The following is a 12,512-nucleotide window of genomic DNA, read 5'->3' as shown; positions in this document are numbered from 1 at the left end:
TCAAAATGGTTGTTGTACCATTGAGAATCACATTGCTGCCCCAGAATAAGTTGCACATTTCTCCCCAAAGTGGCCAACCAGGCCTAAGTATAGTAAAAATCGGCTGGATTGAATGTATGTACAGAGATCCCTGGAAATAAGTAGGGCAATTAAGAAGATCATTCCCAATAAAGCACCAGGGCTAGATAAGATTCCGGGAGACCTGTATCTAGATGGGTCTGATTTCTGGAGCACTTACTTTATGCTGTACTTTAATGCCATCATGAAAGGTGCCCCTATCCCTACATCTTGGGCTGGAGCAGAAATAATACTGATATACAAAAAGGGTTCCCTATTGCCTCCTATAAACTACAGGCCCATAAGCCTTATAGATAGCTTTCAAAAGTTTTGGGATGTTTTCAACTCAGAGGTTTATGTGGGAACGCATCAAGGATCACACGACTTTGAAGCTGGTATTTTTCAATTTTTATCTAGAGGGATATGCACATGCATCTTTGGACGCATTATTTACTGGAGTTTGATGATGTCTGCACTGACCTATAAGATACTGGTTTGTATGTAAATTCAGATTTGCCCTGAAGAAGTGGAGATGCTGCGAAACATGTGTTGGCTAATTCAGATTATCAAGGCATTAAATCATTGGGATGTTTATGGAAATACATTTGCACAGAGACTGTGATTGGTTCTGAGTCTTAGCAATGTTTTGGAGGAATACATTTGGACAATTATCAAAATTCATTGCATAGCACCTGGGATTTATTTTGAGTCTTAGTAATGCTTTGGAGTCATTTTGTGTATTGATGACTACATATACTTCAATTGGTGATGTATTATTGACTATTATTAATGGACGTAATTATTGTGCTATTGGCAATATAAAAATACTTAAGTTAATTCTTAGTGGTGGAATTTTTTTATGCATGTTTGCCTCATTTCTTTAAATTTCCTCCCCACAACTTCATGTTATTTATTTAATTTGTGTCAATAGGTTAAAATTGACTTACTGGGTGAGTGTGCAGGGCTGTTTCGCAGTTTACCCACTGTTCTATGTTAAAAGCTCTCAAAAGTTGTTTAGTAGGATTATTCTGGATAGGCTTCAGGACTGGCTACTGGAAATGAGTTACTGACCCCAATGCAAGCTAGTTTTTGCACACACACTAGCACTGTAGGTCAAGTGTTCCAACTCCAGCTCTTATTTTGGAAAATAGTTATTTTAGGGGGTGGTTGTCTATTGGTGGTATTTGTAGACCTACGGTCTGCATTTGACTTAGTACCTAGCTCTACATTCTGGCAGGTGTTAGCTGATGTAGGGATCCCCCCCTCCTCCAATACCTCTTGGATACTATTATTAGGCTCGAAGAACATAATTATGCACAGATGAGATGTGTCCAATTGGGTGAACTGACCGATCCGTTCCCCACTCTATTCGCACTATATATTAACAATCTGGTAGGATACCTGGACCAATACAAGAACGATACACCAAGCTTGGCAAACAGTAGGGTCCCCGCTCTCAAGTTTGCAGACAACACCCTTCTGCTCTCCAAATCATCACCATTTTGACAGTTTCTGCAGGCAGAGGGGATTGGAGATTGACATAGATAAAACTAAGTACATGGTGGTAAACCCCTGTCATTTTACAAGACCTAATCCCACATAAAAAGGGACCTCTAAGGACATGTGCATATGTTTGATTACTTGGGGATCACTCTAACAGAGCAGCTTGACTGCCACACTCCAATCACATTGCGCAGCATAGGCTTAAACTCGAACGATCGACTGGGGGGAATAATGAAAATGCATCAAGGCACCTAATTCCATCGCATCTCTCCAGCACTCCAAATTTACAATCACCAGGTTCTAGGAGCAGCCATATGGTGCAGAGTGGGGTCATAGGGATGTGAATGCCCTTGTGGCAGCTGAAAATCAATATTTGCGTCACTGATGGTTCTCCCTATCAGAACCCCCTGCTCCCACTTAGGTTGGATATGGGCCTCAGACGAACATCCAATGGGATTGGAGTGGGATCTATCTTGTATTGGAAAAGATTTTAGGTACCCCCACTCCCCCAAGTTATGCTCTTATCCACAGGGCCTAAAAGAAGATTTACGCATGCCGGGGTCAGGTAACATTTCCTGGATTAAGTATGTAAAAGAGACCCTTATAATGATAGGGAATGAGAGACTTTGGGCTTTCCCCTGGGAAGCATGTGCAATTTTACAATTATCCATCAAATACAACTATCTGCAGTATACGAAAAGAAACATGCAGGGGCGGTCTACATTAGGTGCCTTAACCGACTCCTTAATTATGATATAGGACAAATTTGAAGAAGAGCAGTTTTTGGACGAGATTGAACCTGTAGCCAGGAGGCTCTTTTCACAGTTTCAATAATGGGACCCTTCTGCTCCGATCATTCATTACTAAGTGAGCATGTAGTTCAGGACCAGCTGATTGGCTGTATCCCTCCGGTGGGGAGAGTGAAGAAACGGTGGAGCACGCCTTATTTGTTTGTTCAGCATATCTAGGAGTATTAGGAATAAATGGATTATACCAGTGTGCCAGAGTATTAGAAATAAGTGGATTATACCAGTGTGCCAGACCACAGAGGCATTAAGAATTTTGACATCAGACACCAGGCAAAGCACAATTTTTACAGTTTCACAGGAGAATAAGGCAGAAGCTGAGTACCCAGCAAGTAGTATTTGGCACTAAGGGGGTCATTCCGACCCCGGCGGGCGCCGCCCGCCGGGCGGAGACCACCAAAAAAAACGCACCGCGGTCAAATGACTGCCGCGGTCATTCTGACTTTCCCGCTGGGCGGGCGGGCGACCGCCAAAAGGCTGCCCGCCCGCCCGCCCAGCGGGAAAGACCCAGCAACGATGAAGCCGGCTCCGAATGGAGCCGGCGGAGTTGCTGGGGTGCGACGGGTGCAGTGGCACCCGTCACGATTTTCAGTGTCTGCTTTGCAGACACTGAAAATCATTATGGGGCCCTGTTAGGGGGCCCCTGCACTGCCCATGCCAGTGGCATGGGCAGTGCAGGGGCCCCCAGGGGCCCCACGACACCCGTTCCCGCCATCCTGTTCCTGGCGGTAAAAACCGCCAGGAACGGGATGGCGGGAAGGGGGTCAGAATCCCCATGGCGGCGCTGCAAGCAGCGCCACCATGGAGGATTCCCTGGGCCAGGGGAAAACCGGCGGGAAACCGCCGGTTCCCCTTTTCTGACCGCGGCGTCAGAATGGCCCAGGAAGCACCGCCAGCCTGTTGGCAGTGCTTCCGCGGTCGTTGGCCCTGGCGGTCCAAGACCGCCAGGGTCAGAATGACCCTCTAAATGTTTTATCCTGTCATAGACCACAGTACTTCAGTTGAGTGAGGATGTACCTTAAGCTTGTAGTAGTCTTATTATGACACCCTTACAAATATTGCACTTCCCAGAAATGAAACTTTTAATGTATGCATTTTATGGTACTAGATTTGAATATTTATTGCACTTTTGTTTTACTTGCAGTACAGACTTTATTAATTGATGGCTGTGTTTTTACCACGTACTTTTATGGCAATTTGCCGAAATAAAGATTTTTGATGATAATGATGAATTCAGCCAAAAAATGGAGGGGTGCAGACAAAAACTTCGGGGGACAACCACCCAAGGGTATCTCGTCTAATAGTTACACATAGACAACAGTGTTGTTTGAGGTTTACATGTGGATGGGTTACCGTGGGCAGCACACATTATGGTCGGCACAGGAAGGCTGTAACGCTCTTTTAAACCAAAGGGTACGTTAAAAACCAGCAGCACACATCGCGTATAGCCCAGCATGTGTTTCCAGCTGACGGTCACAGAGAAGGAAAGGAGAAAACAAGACTTGAGCCTGTTGGAGAGAAGGCCCAGCTCGACGAAGACCAAGCATATGACCAGAAGCCACACAAACCTCTTGTGCGAGCAGGAGGTGACTCTACGTGCTGGCTCCTCCGTTACAACTAACCTGTGTGCTCCATGTCCCCTTCTGCTCTCAGAGAGATGCAAACCCTGCAGCAAATGGCCTTCTACAACATGTAGTGCCTTGATGCCATGAGGCTGTTCTAGGCCCTGACAGGGATACACAAAATGCTAATGGCTTAAAGACGCAGACACAACATTTGAAATGTCTTCATGTATGGAGAATGTGTTGAATACAATATGTTTTAAAAGAATGGTGCAAGGGGAATAGTTATCAATGATGCAGCAAGTGCAGTGGCACCAGAGCCCTGAGGGGCCCACTGAACCCTAAGTGCTGCATTTTTCTAGCCCAATAGCATTCAAAGGGGCCATTTTCCTTGCTTGCACAGGGGTCCACGGCACCCTTGCTGTGCTATTGGCTGACGCAAGCTTCAAGCATCATACCTAAGTACACTTTGAAAGATCACCCAATTAATATCTACACAAAAACCCAAAACAGTCTCTTTGATTCCAAGAAACTTACTTGCACGTTAAAATGCGGACTACATCGTTGGGTTTGTAGTTATCGATGCACACAGCGCAGCTATCTCCATCCGGACCCACCTCCTAGGCAGAAGAAACGGCCATACATCATTCAGGGTAAAACTTAACAAAAACATCAAATCAGGCCAAGTATTGAAAGAGTTAATAAGAAGCTGGTATTCATCAGAAACTGCTCGACAGAGATCGGGGTCATTCCAGGCGAAGAGACACACAAAAAATTATCGAACAGCAAATTCAGGTCAGGTTATAACTACCCAGTTGCAACTCGACACACTGAGCACAGCACAAGATTGTGAAAATGGAAACAAGATCCTGATTAAGAGCCCTTTTCGTTAAATATGTATGGTCTAGCTAGTGCCTTATGGGGCCATGGTTCAAGGAAGGAAATGGGCCTCAGGCCACTATTTGAAGTGTTAATACACGTCAATTGTCAGGATATATCTTCTGACAAATTGCTGCTTATCCTTCAAGCATGGAGATTCATATTCATATTTACTTTTCTTTCTCCGACTGCAAAGTTGGAGTATTTTTTAAAGTGAACTATCTGGCAACCTTGCTAGGGCACAGGGAGAGGGTGAAATGAAAGCCTGTAGATGTCACTTTTCAGTGGCAAAGCTTTTACTCTTACCAATCTGCATTCTTCTCACTTTCCACTGCCCCTTAGACCTCTCGCATGCACCCTCTTTGATGTAAAATGTATTTAAGCATATGCCAGGGTGATTGTCGGAAAATCTGAAGAGCTTCCCTCCCCCGCGCCCCTAAATCCCTTACCCCCAAACCATATAGACCAAGCTACGCCTAAGGCTCTTAGATGGGACAGGCGTGGCCAGAGATGTTTTCTCAGAGGTGGTCAGTTCCATCATCCTTAAGGGGGTTAAAAACGACGGGATAGGTGGCTTCCGGATCCCAGGCTATGCAAGTGCTCAGTGCTGACCCCATGAGAAACGCTAAACGCTTGAAATGTTCAATGCAAGAGAAATCGGCAGAGATTGCACCAACAGGAGGCAAAAGTGGGAAATTATTAGGGTGGCTACTGAAAATAGACCCCACTGTCAAAAGGGAGCACAGCAAAAGACAACAAGAAACAGAGTGTTCTGTGAATATTAGCACACAATGTACATATTGCATAAAAAAAAAAAAAATAAAAAAAAAAAAAAAATCGAGCTTAGGTAACTGGCGGAATACCGACAGGCATGAACAAAGTACATGGGTCCAGGCTAGATGAGTCCGTGCTGGAGGGTTACAAGGAAGGTCTGACACAGGGCATTTTGAACATATCATTAAGAGAATCCCTGATGGTCATGCTTGTGAGAAAGTAGCCTCTTTCTAGCCTTGTTACCCCCACTTTTGACCTGTTTGTGAGTGTATGTCAGGGTGTTTTCACTGTCTCACTGGGATCCTGCTAGCCAGGGCCCAGTGCTCATAGTGAAAACCCTATGTTTTCAGTATGTTTGTTATGTGTCACTGGGACCCTGCTAGTCAGGACCCCAGTGCTCATAAGTTTGTGGCCTATATGTATGTGTTCCCTGTGTGCTGCCTAACTGTCTCACTGAGGCTCTGCTAACCAGAACCTCAGTGGTTATGCTCTCTCTGTTCAAATTGTCACTAACAGGCTAGTGACCAATTTTACCAATTTACATTGGCATACTGGAACACCCTTATAATTCCCTAGTATATGGTACTGAGGTACCCAGGGTATTGGGGTTCCAGGAGATCCCTATGGGCTGCAGCATTTCTTTTGCCACCCATAGGGAGCTCTGACAATTCTTACACAGGCCTGCCACTGCAGCCTGAGTGAAATAACGTCCACGTTATTTCACAGCCATTTTACACTGCACTTAAGTAACTTATAAGTCACCTATATGTCTAACCTTTACCTGGTAAAGGTTGGGTGCTAAGTTACTTAGTGTGAGGGCACCCTGGCACTAGCCAAGGTGCCCCCACATTGTTCAGGGCCAATTCCCCGGACTTTGTGAGTGCGGGGACACCATTACACGCGTCCACTACATATAGGTCAATACCTATATGTAGCTTCACAATGGTAACTCCGAATATGGCCATGTAACATGTCTATGATCATGGAATTGCCCCCTCTATTCCATCCTGGCATAGTTGGCACAATCCCATGATCCCACAGGTCTGTAGCTCAGACCTGGGTACTGCCAAACTGCCTTTTCAGGGGTTTCACTGCAGCTGCTGCCAACCCCTCAGACAGGTTTCTGCCCCCCTGGGGTCCAGCCAGGCTTGGCCCAGGAAGGCAGAACAAAGGACTTCCTCTGAGAGAGGGTGTTACACCCTCTCCCTTTGGAAATGGTGTGAAGGCAGGGGAGGAGTAGCCTCCCCCAGCCTCTGGAAATGCTTTCATGGGCACACATGGTGCCCATTTCTGCATAAGCCAGTCTACACCGGTTCAGGGACCCCTTAGCCCTGCTCTGGCGCGAAACTGGACAAAGGAAAGGGGAGTGACCACTCCCCTGACCTGTACCTCCCCTGGGAGGTGCCCAGAGCTCCTCCAGTGTGCTCCAGACCTCTGCCATCTTGGAAACAGAGGTGCTGCTGGCACACTGGACTGCTCTGAGTGGCCAGTGCCATCAGGTGACGTCAGAGACTCCTTCTGATAGGCTCCTTCAGGTGTTGCTAGCCTATCCGCTCTCCTAGGTAGCCAAACCCTCTTTTCTGGCTATTTAGGGTCTCTGTCTCTTGGGATTCCTTAGATAACGAATGCAAGAGCTCATCCGAGTTCCTCTGCATCTCTCTCTTCACCTTCTGCCAAGGAATCGACTGCTGACCGTGCTGGAAGCCTGCAAAACTGCAACATAGTAGCAAAGACGACTACTGCAACTCTGTAACGCTGATCCTGCCGCCTTCTCGACTGTTTTCCTGGTGGTGCATGCTGTGGGGGTAGTCTGCCTCCTCTCTGCACTAGAAGCTCCGAAGAAATCTCCCGTGGGTCGACGAAATCATCCCCCTGCAACCGCAGGCACCAAAGAACTGCATCACCGGTACCTTGGGTCTCCTCTCAGCACGACGAGTGAGGTCCCTTGAATCCAGCAACTCTGTCCAAGTGACTTCCACAGTCCAGTGACTCTTCAGTCCAAGTTTGGTGGAGGTAAGTCCTTGCCTCCCCACGCCAGACTGCATTGCTGGGAACCGCGACTTTTGCAGCTACTCCGGCCTCCGTGCACTTCCGGCGGAAATCCTTTGTGCACAGTCCAGCCTGGGTCCACGGCACTCTAACCTGCATTGCACAACCTCCTAAGTTGTTCTCCGGCGACGTGGGACTCCTTTGTGCGACTTCGGGTGAGCACCGTTTCATGCATCCTCGTAGTGCCTGTTTCTGGCACTTCTCCGGGTGCTGCCTGCTGCTGAGAGGGCTCCTTGTCTTGCTCGACGCCCCCTCTGTCCCCTGACGCAATTTGCGACATCCTGGTCCCTCCTGGGCCACAGCAGCATCCAAAAACACCAACCGCACGATTTGCAGCTAGCAAGGCTTGTTGGCGGTCTTTTGGCGGGAAAACACTTCTGCACGACTCTCCACGGCGTGAGGGATCCGTCCTCCAAAGGGGAAGTCTCTAGCCCTTGTCGTTCTTTCAGAAACCTATGCTTCTACTGTCCAGTAGCAGCATCTTTGCACCCACAGCTGGCATTTCCTGGGCATCTGCCCATCTCCGACTTGCTTGTGACTTTTGGACTTGGTCCCCTTGTTCCACAGGTACCCTCGACTGGAAATCCATTGTTGTTGCATTGTTGGTTTGTGTCTTTCCTGCAGAATTCCCCTATCACGACTTCTATGTCCTTTGGGGAACTTTAATGCACTTTGCACTCACTTTTCAGGGTCTTGGGGTGGGCTATTTTTCTAACCCTTACTATTTTCTAATAGTCCCAGCGACCCTCTACTAGGTCACATAGGTTTGGGGTCCATTCGTGATTCACATTCCACTTTTGGAGTATATGGTTTGTGTTGCCCCTATCCCTATGTGTCTCCATTGCATCCTATTGTAACTATACATTGTTTGCACTGTTTTCTAATACTATTACTGCATATTTTGGTATTGTGTACATATATCTTGTGTATATTTGCTATCCTCATACTGAGGGTACTCACTGAGATACTTTTGGCATATTGTCATAAAAATAAAGTACCTTTATTTTTAGTATCTCTGTGTATTGTGTTTTCTTATGATATTGTGCATATGACACTAAGTGGTACTGTAGGAGCTTCACTCGTCTCCTAGTTCAGCCTAAGCTGCTCTGCTAAGCTACCATTATCTATCAGCCTATGCTGCTAGACACCCTATACACTAATAAGGGATAACTGGGCCTGGTGCAAGGTGCAAGTACCCCTAGGTACTCACTACAAGCCAGTCCAGCCTCCTACAATGCTCTTAAAAACAAATAAGAATCACTGCATTATAACTCTGATACCAAAACACTGGGCCAATTACTGTCAAAGTGTCTAACCAAGATCTTGCCACATCTCATACATGAAGATCAGAACAGGTGTGTATCTGGGCATAGAGCAGTGCTGAATGTACGATGATTAGCACACATATTGGGAGAGAAAACGGATAGTGAAGAGGAACTCGTATTGGTGTCCTTAGATCTGAGAAAAGCCGTAAACACCTTGTTGTGGAAATATGTTCCAGGTGTTGGAGCACATGAATTTTGGACCACAAATTATAAAAATGATACGTCTTGGTACACAAGATCCTGAGCACACGTTAATTTGTGGGCGAGGGTGTTGCCCAGCGACCTGAGCTTCTGACCTTGGGGCGGGGGGAATCAGGTTTGAGTCTCTGCGTTGGCTCAACAGCCTGTGATTCTATGCAAATCACTCACTCTGCCCTGTGCCTACCAAAAAATGAACGTGTCCCTGTGTATCATAACTGGTGCTCATGTAAAGTGCGCCAATACCTTTGGGTCGAGTTTGCGCCATATAAAACTGCAAAAAAAAATCCAGAAGAGTGAAAACTGGAAAGAGGCACTAGCCAGGGGTTAGGGTGACCAGACGTCCCGGATTTCCCCAGACAGTCCACTTTTTTAGAGGACTGTCCCGGTGTCCAGACACTTCTCTTTATTTTAAATAAATGGTCAGATTATTAAATAAATGTCCCGGTTTTTAGGACAAAGATCAGATCATCTAGGGAAGCATACGTTAAAGGCGCCTACAAAGTACAAAATAATTAAAGTAATTTATCTGTTACTGTCAGGCAACACAGTCCCCTGTCTGCTCCTAGCAGAGATACAAGTGTGGAGCAGAGAGCGGTGGGTGGGGGCGGGATGTGGGTGCAGAGTGGGAGGTCAAGCCATAGCTAATTCTATATGTAGTCTTGTAAGTGTGTGTGTAGACACACACACACACGTATAGGCACACATTCACAAAGCTACGCAAAAAACGAGACAGGGCAGATTTAAAAGTGAGAGTAAAGTCTTTAGTCCTTCTTTTAGGTCTGGCCTGTCCCGGTTTTTGCTCCACAAAATCTGGTCATCCTACCAGGGGTGTCCCATTTCACTCTGCTGTTCACTTTCATGTGCTTTGAGAAGCAAATTACAGCATAAAAGCACAAGTAAATTGTGGGAGGCACACAGTATCACTTTATTCTGATATCTTTGTGTATCTGTGAGAATCAATAGTAGCAATAGACCCGATAGTACTCATTCTTGAGGACTTCAGTGGAGTTGAACATCAATAAGGAGAATACGATGATCTTCCTATGGGTCTACACAAGTGACACAGGCATGAGAATGTACATCTTTTAGTTACCCGTACATACACTTCACCCACACAGAGGACCGATGGCCTGCACTTAACATGGACAGGGTATCAGTGGGTACTCAGAGGTCATTGGCATTTTGGCAAACACTGCTGCTATCCCTAGTGGGCAGAGTGGAAATGCACACATGATTCTGGTACCCAGGAATATGTATCTCTTTCAGTATTGCATGCATCCGATACCAGAGACAAGTTTCTGATTCCTGCATGAAATTCTGCTTATTTAGATTTGGGAGTTTGGATAAAAAAAAGTGTAGGGTCAAACCGAGCTCACAATAAAGTAGGCACGAAAAAACACGGGAGAGCTACAGGCTCCAGATCCTAAAGACTGTGTGCAACTGCAACACACACTGCTGGCTGGTTTGTGCACAGGACCAGACTGGAGAACCAAAAGGAGCCCTGAAAAAAATGCTCAAACCAGCCGTGCTCCATCTACTCTCTCTTACTCCTCGTTTTCTTCTCCCTCTTTGATCGCTTCCTTTCTACCTTCTACCCCCCTCCCTCTCTCTCTTGAAGCCTCCCGTGCCTGCTGTGATTAGCCTCAGGGAGCTGAGGAAGTGACAGAGGCACCAGGATCGTTCAAACCCTGGGTCCAAGGGCTCCTGCTCACAGGGGAAAGGCCCGGTGGGATAAAGGCCTGTCCTGCCCACTTCGTGCAGGGCCGAGCTTTGGATACAGAAATACTGAATGTTAATCAGATAGTATAGAACTTGAATATAATCAGTCCCGAAGGCACAGGTCATGTGCTCCATGCCCACATCCGGTAAAACCGGTGCTAACTGGTACGAAGACTCACAGCCAAGATGCTGTTTGCACCAAACGCCCCATCATGGACAGTCACAGAATTTAAACAAGCGACCCGGGACGTGGACATGATGGCTTGGAAGGAGGAGGGTTGGGGCATCAGGGTCCTTCTACGTGTAGATAATTTGCCTGTCTCAATTTAAATGGCAGCATGGGGTATAGGGTGGGCCAATTCTTACATTACCGCACATTGGAAAGGGCGGCACTTACTACCTGGGGTTCCAACACTCATCACATGGGGGGGGGTCTAGCTCTGGCCAAGCTGTCAGGGCAAAGAGACAGACAACCACTAGGAAAGCAGTATGATTAATGTACAAGGCCACTAGTAATGCAGTATTCAGGTTGATCTCCCTGAATGTACTACTTAGGAGCTACATTACCCTGAAGATGTTGCGTAGGTTGGACCCTATAATGGACTCGATGTGCTCTAAACGCAATGAGACAATGTTTCTTCATCTAACATGGTCCTGTCCGAAGACTACTGCACACTGGGGAGAGGTGGCGGCTCGCACATAGTGTAAAGCAGGAGTGTAGCTATCAATAGTGCAGGAAGTGCAGTGGCACCGGGTCTTGGCGCGCATCTGAACTAGGATTGTATTTTACAGTCCAGCCAGTGGATGAGGGGTTCCCTTTACCTTGCTTGCACCAGCGTCCACGGTACCACTGCTATGCCACTTTGGTAAAAAAAAGACCCTAAAATTATCACCAAAAGCAAGTACTCTAAGGGTACAATCATTCAATATGAGCTCAATATCCCAATGCAGATAACAATAGCTGTTCACTTTGCTGCCGTCAAGGCCTTTCATTGACATATACTGGTTGGCGAATAAGATTCCAAAGAGAACAGGTTGGATTAGAGACGAGAATGGTAGAGGGGGGGGTTATAACTGGGGGAAGGGGCGAATGAAAATGGAGAGAACGGTAAGGTTTGGGGAACTAGAGACATTTCCCCAGTAATCTCTTGTTTCCACCGGATAAGAGTTATGCGACCGCCTTGAATTGGAACTGAAAGCTTCAGACAGCACCAGGGAGTTATGTGCTCACAAGCAGGCGTGCACAATGAGTGAATTCAGGAGGGCCTGCCACAGCACGGGCAAAGCCCATATCTGTGTTATGCTTGGACCGCAATGCCCCTTCGCAAGGCCACTTTTGTTACTTATTCATTGTAGCCTCAATAAAGAAAGATGCTGAAAAGCTTCACAGATTATTATGAACCCATGCAGATGGTTTTTATGCACTTCGTGGACAGGATCTTTAAGGAAACCAACGGGGGGCGTCGGAAGCGTATTTTACACCAAAGAAGCAGAGGTGAAGGCACGTGACCTAGTGGACCGAGCAGCCGACTTGAGAACTGGGAAACTAGGTTCAAATCCCCGGGTCCGGGCATTCTTGGTAAATCACTTATGGCGAAAACAAAAATAACAAATACATATAATGTTCTGTAAAGTAA

The 12,512-nt window shown here is 46.7% G+C and overlaps 1 protein-coding gene across 2 annotated transcripts in view; it reads right to left on the bottom strand.

The window, feature by feature from the left end:
• Positions 1–12,512, bottom strand: part of RNF128 (ring finger protein 128) — a 418,051-nt gene that overhangs the window by 40,734 nt on the left and 364,805 nt on the right. For both annotated transcript variants that reach the window (XM_069212394.1, XM_069212395.1), the window contains exon 4: positions 4,466–4,548. In XM_069212394.1, the coding sequence (XP_069068495.1) occupies positions 4,466–4,548 (83 nt within the window). The remainder of the gene's footprint in view (positions 1–4,465; positions 4,549–12,512) is intronic.

The sequence above is a fragment of the Pleurodeles waltl genome, chromosome 2_1, assembly GCF_031143425.1.
Source record: "Pleurodeles waltl isolate 20211129_DDA chromosome 2_1, aPleWal1.hap1.20221129, whole genome shotgun sequence".
Taxonomy (NCBI): domain Eukaryota; kingdom Metazoa; phylum Chordata; class Amphibia; order Caudata; family Salamandridae; genus Pleurodeles; species Pleurodeles waltl.
This window is presented reverse-complemented; position numbering and strand designations above follow the sequence as displayed.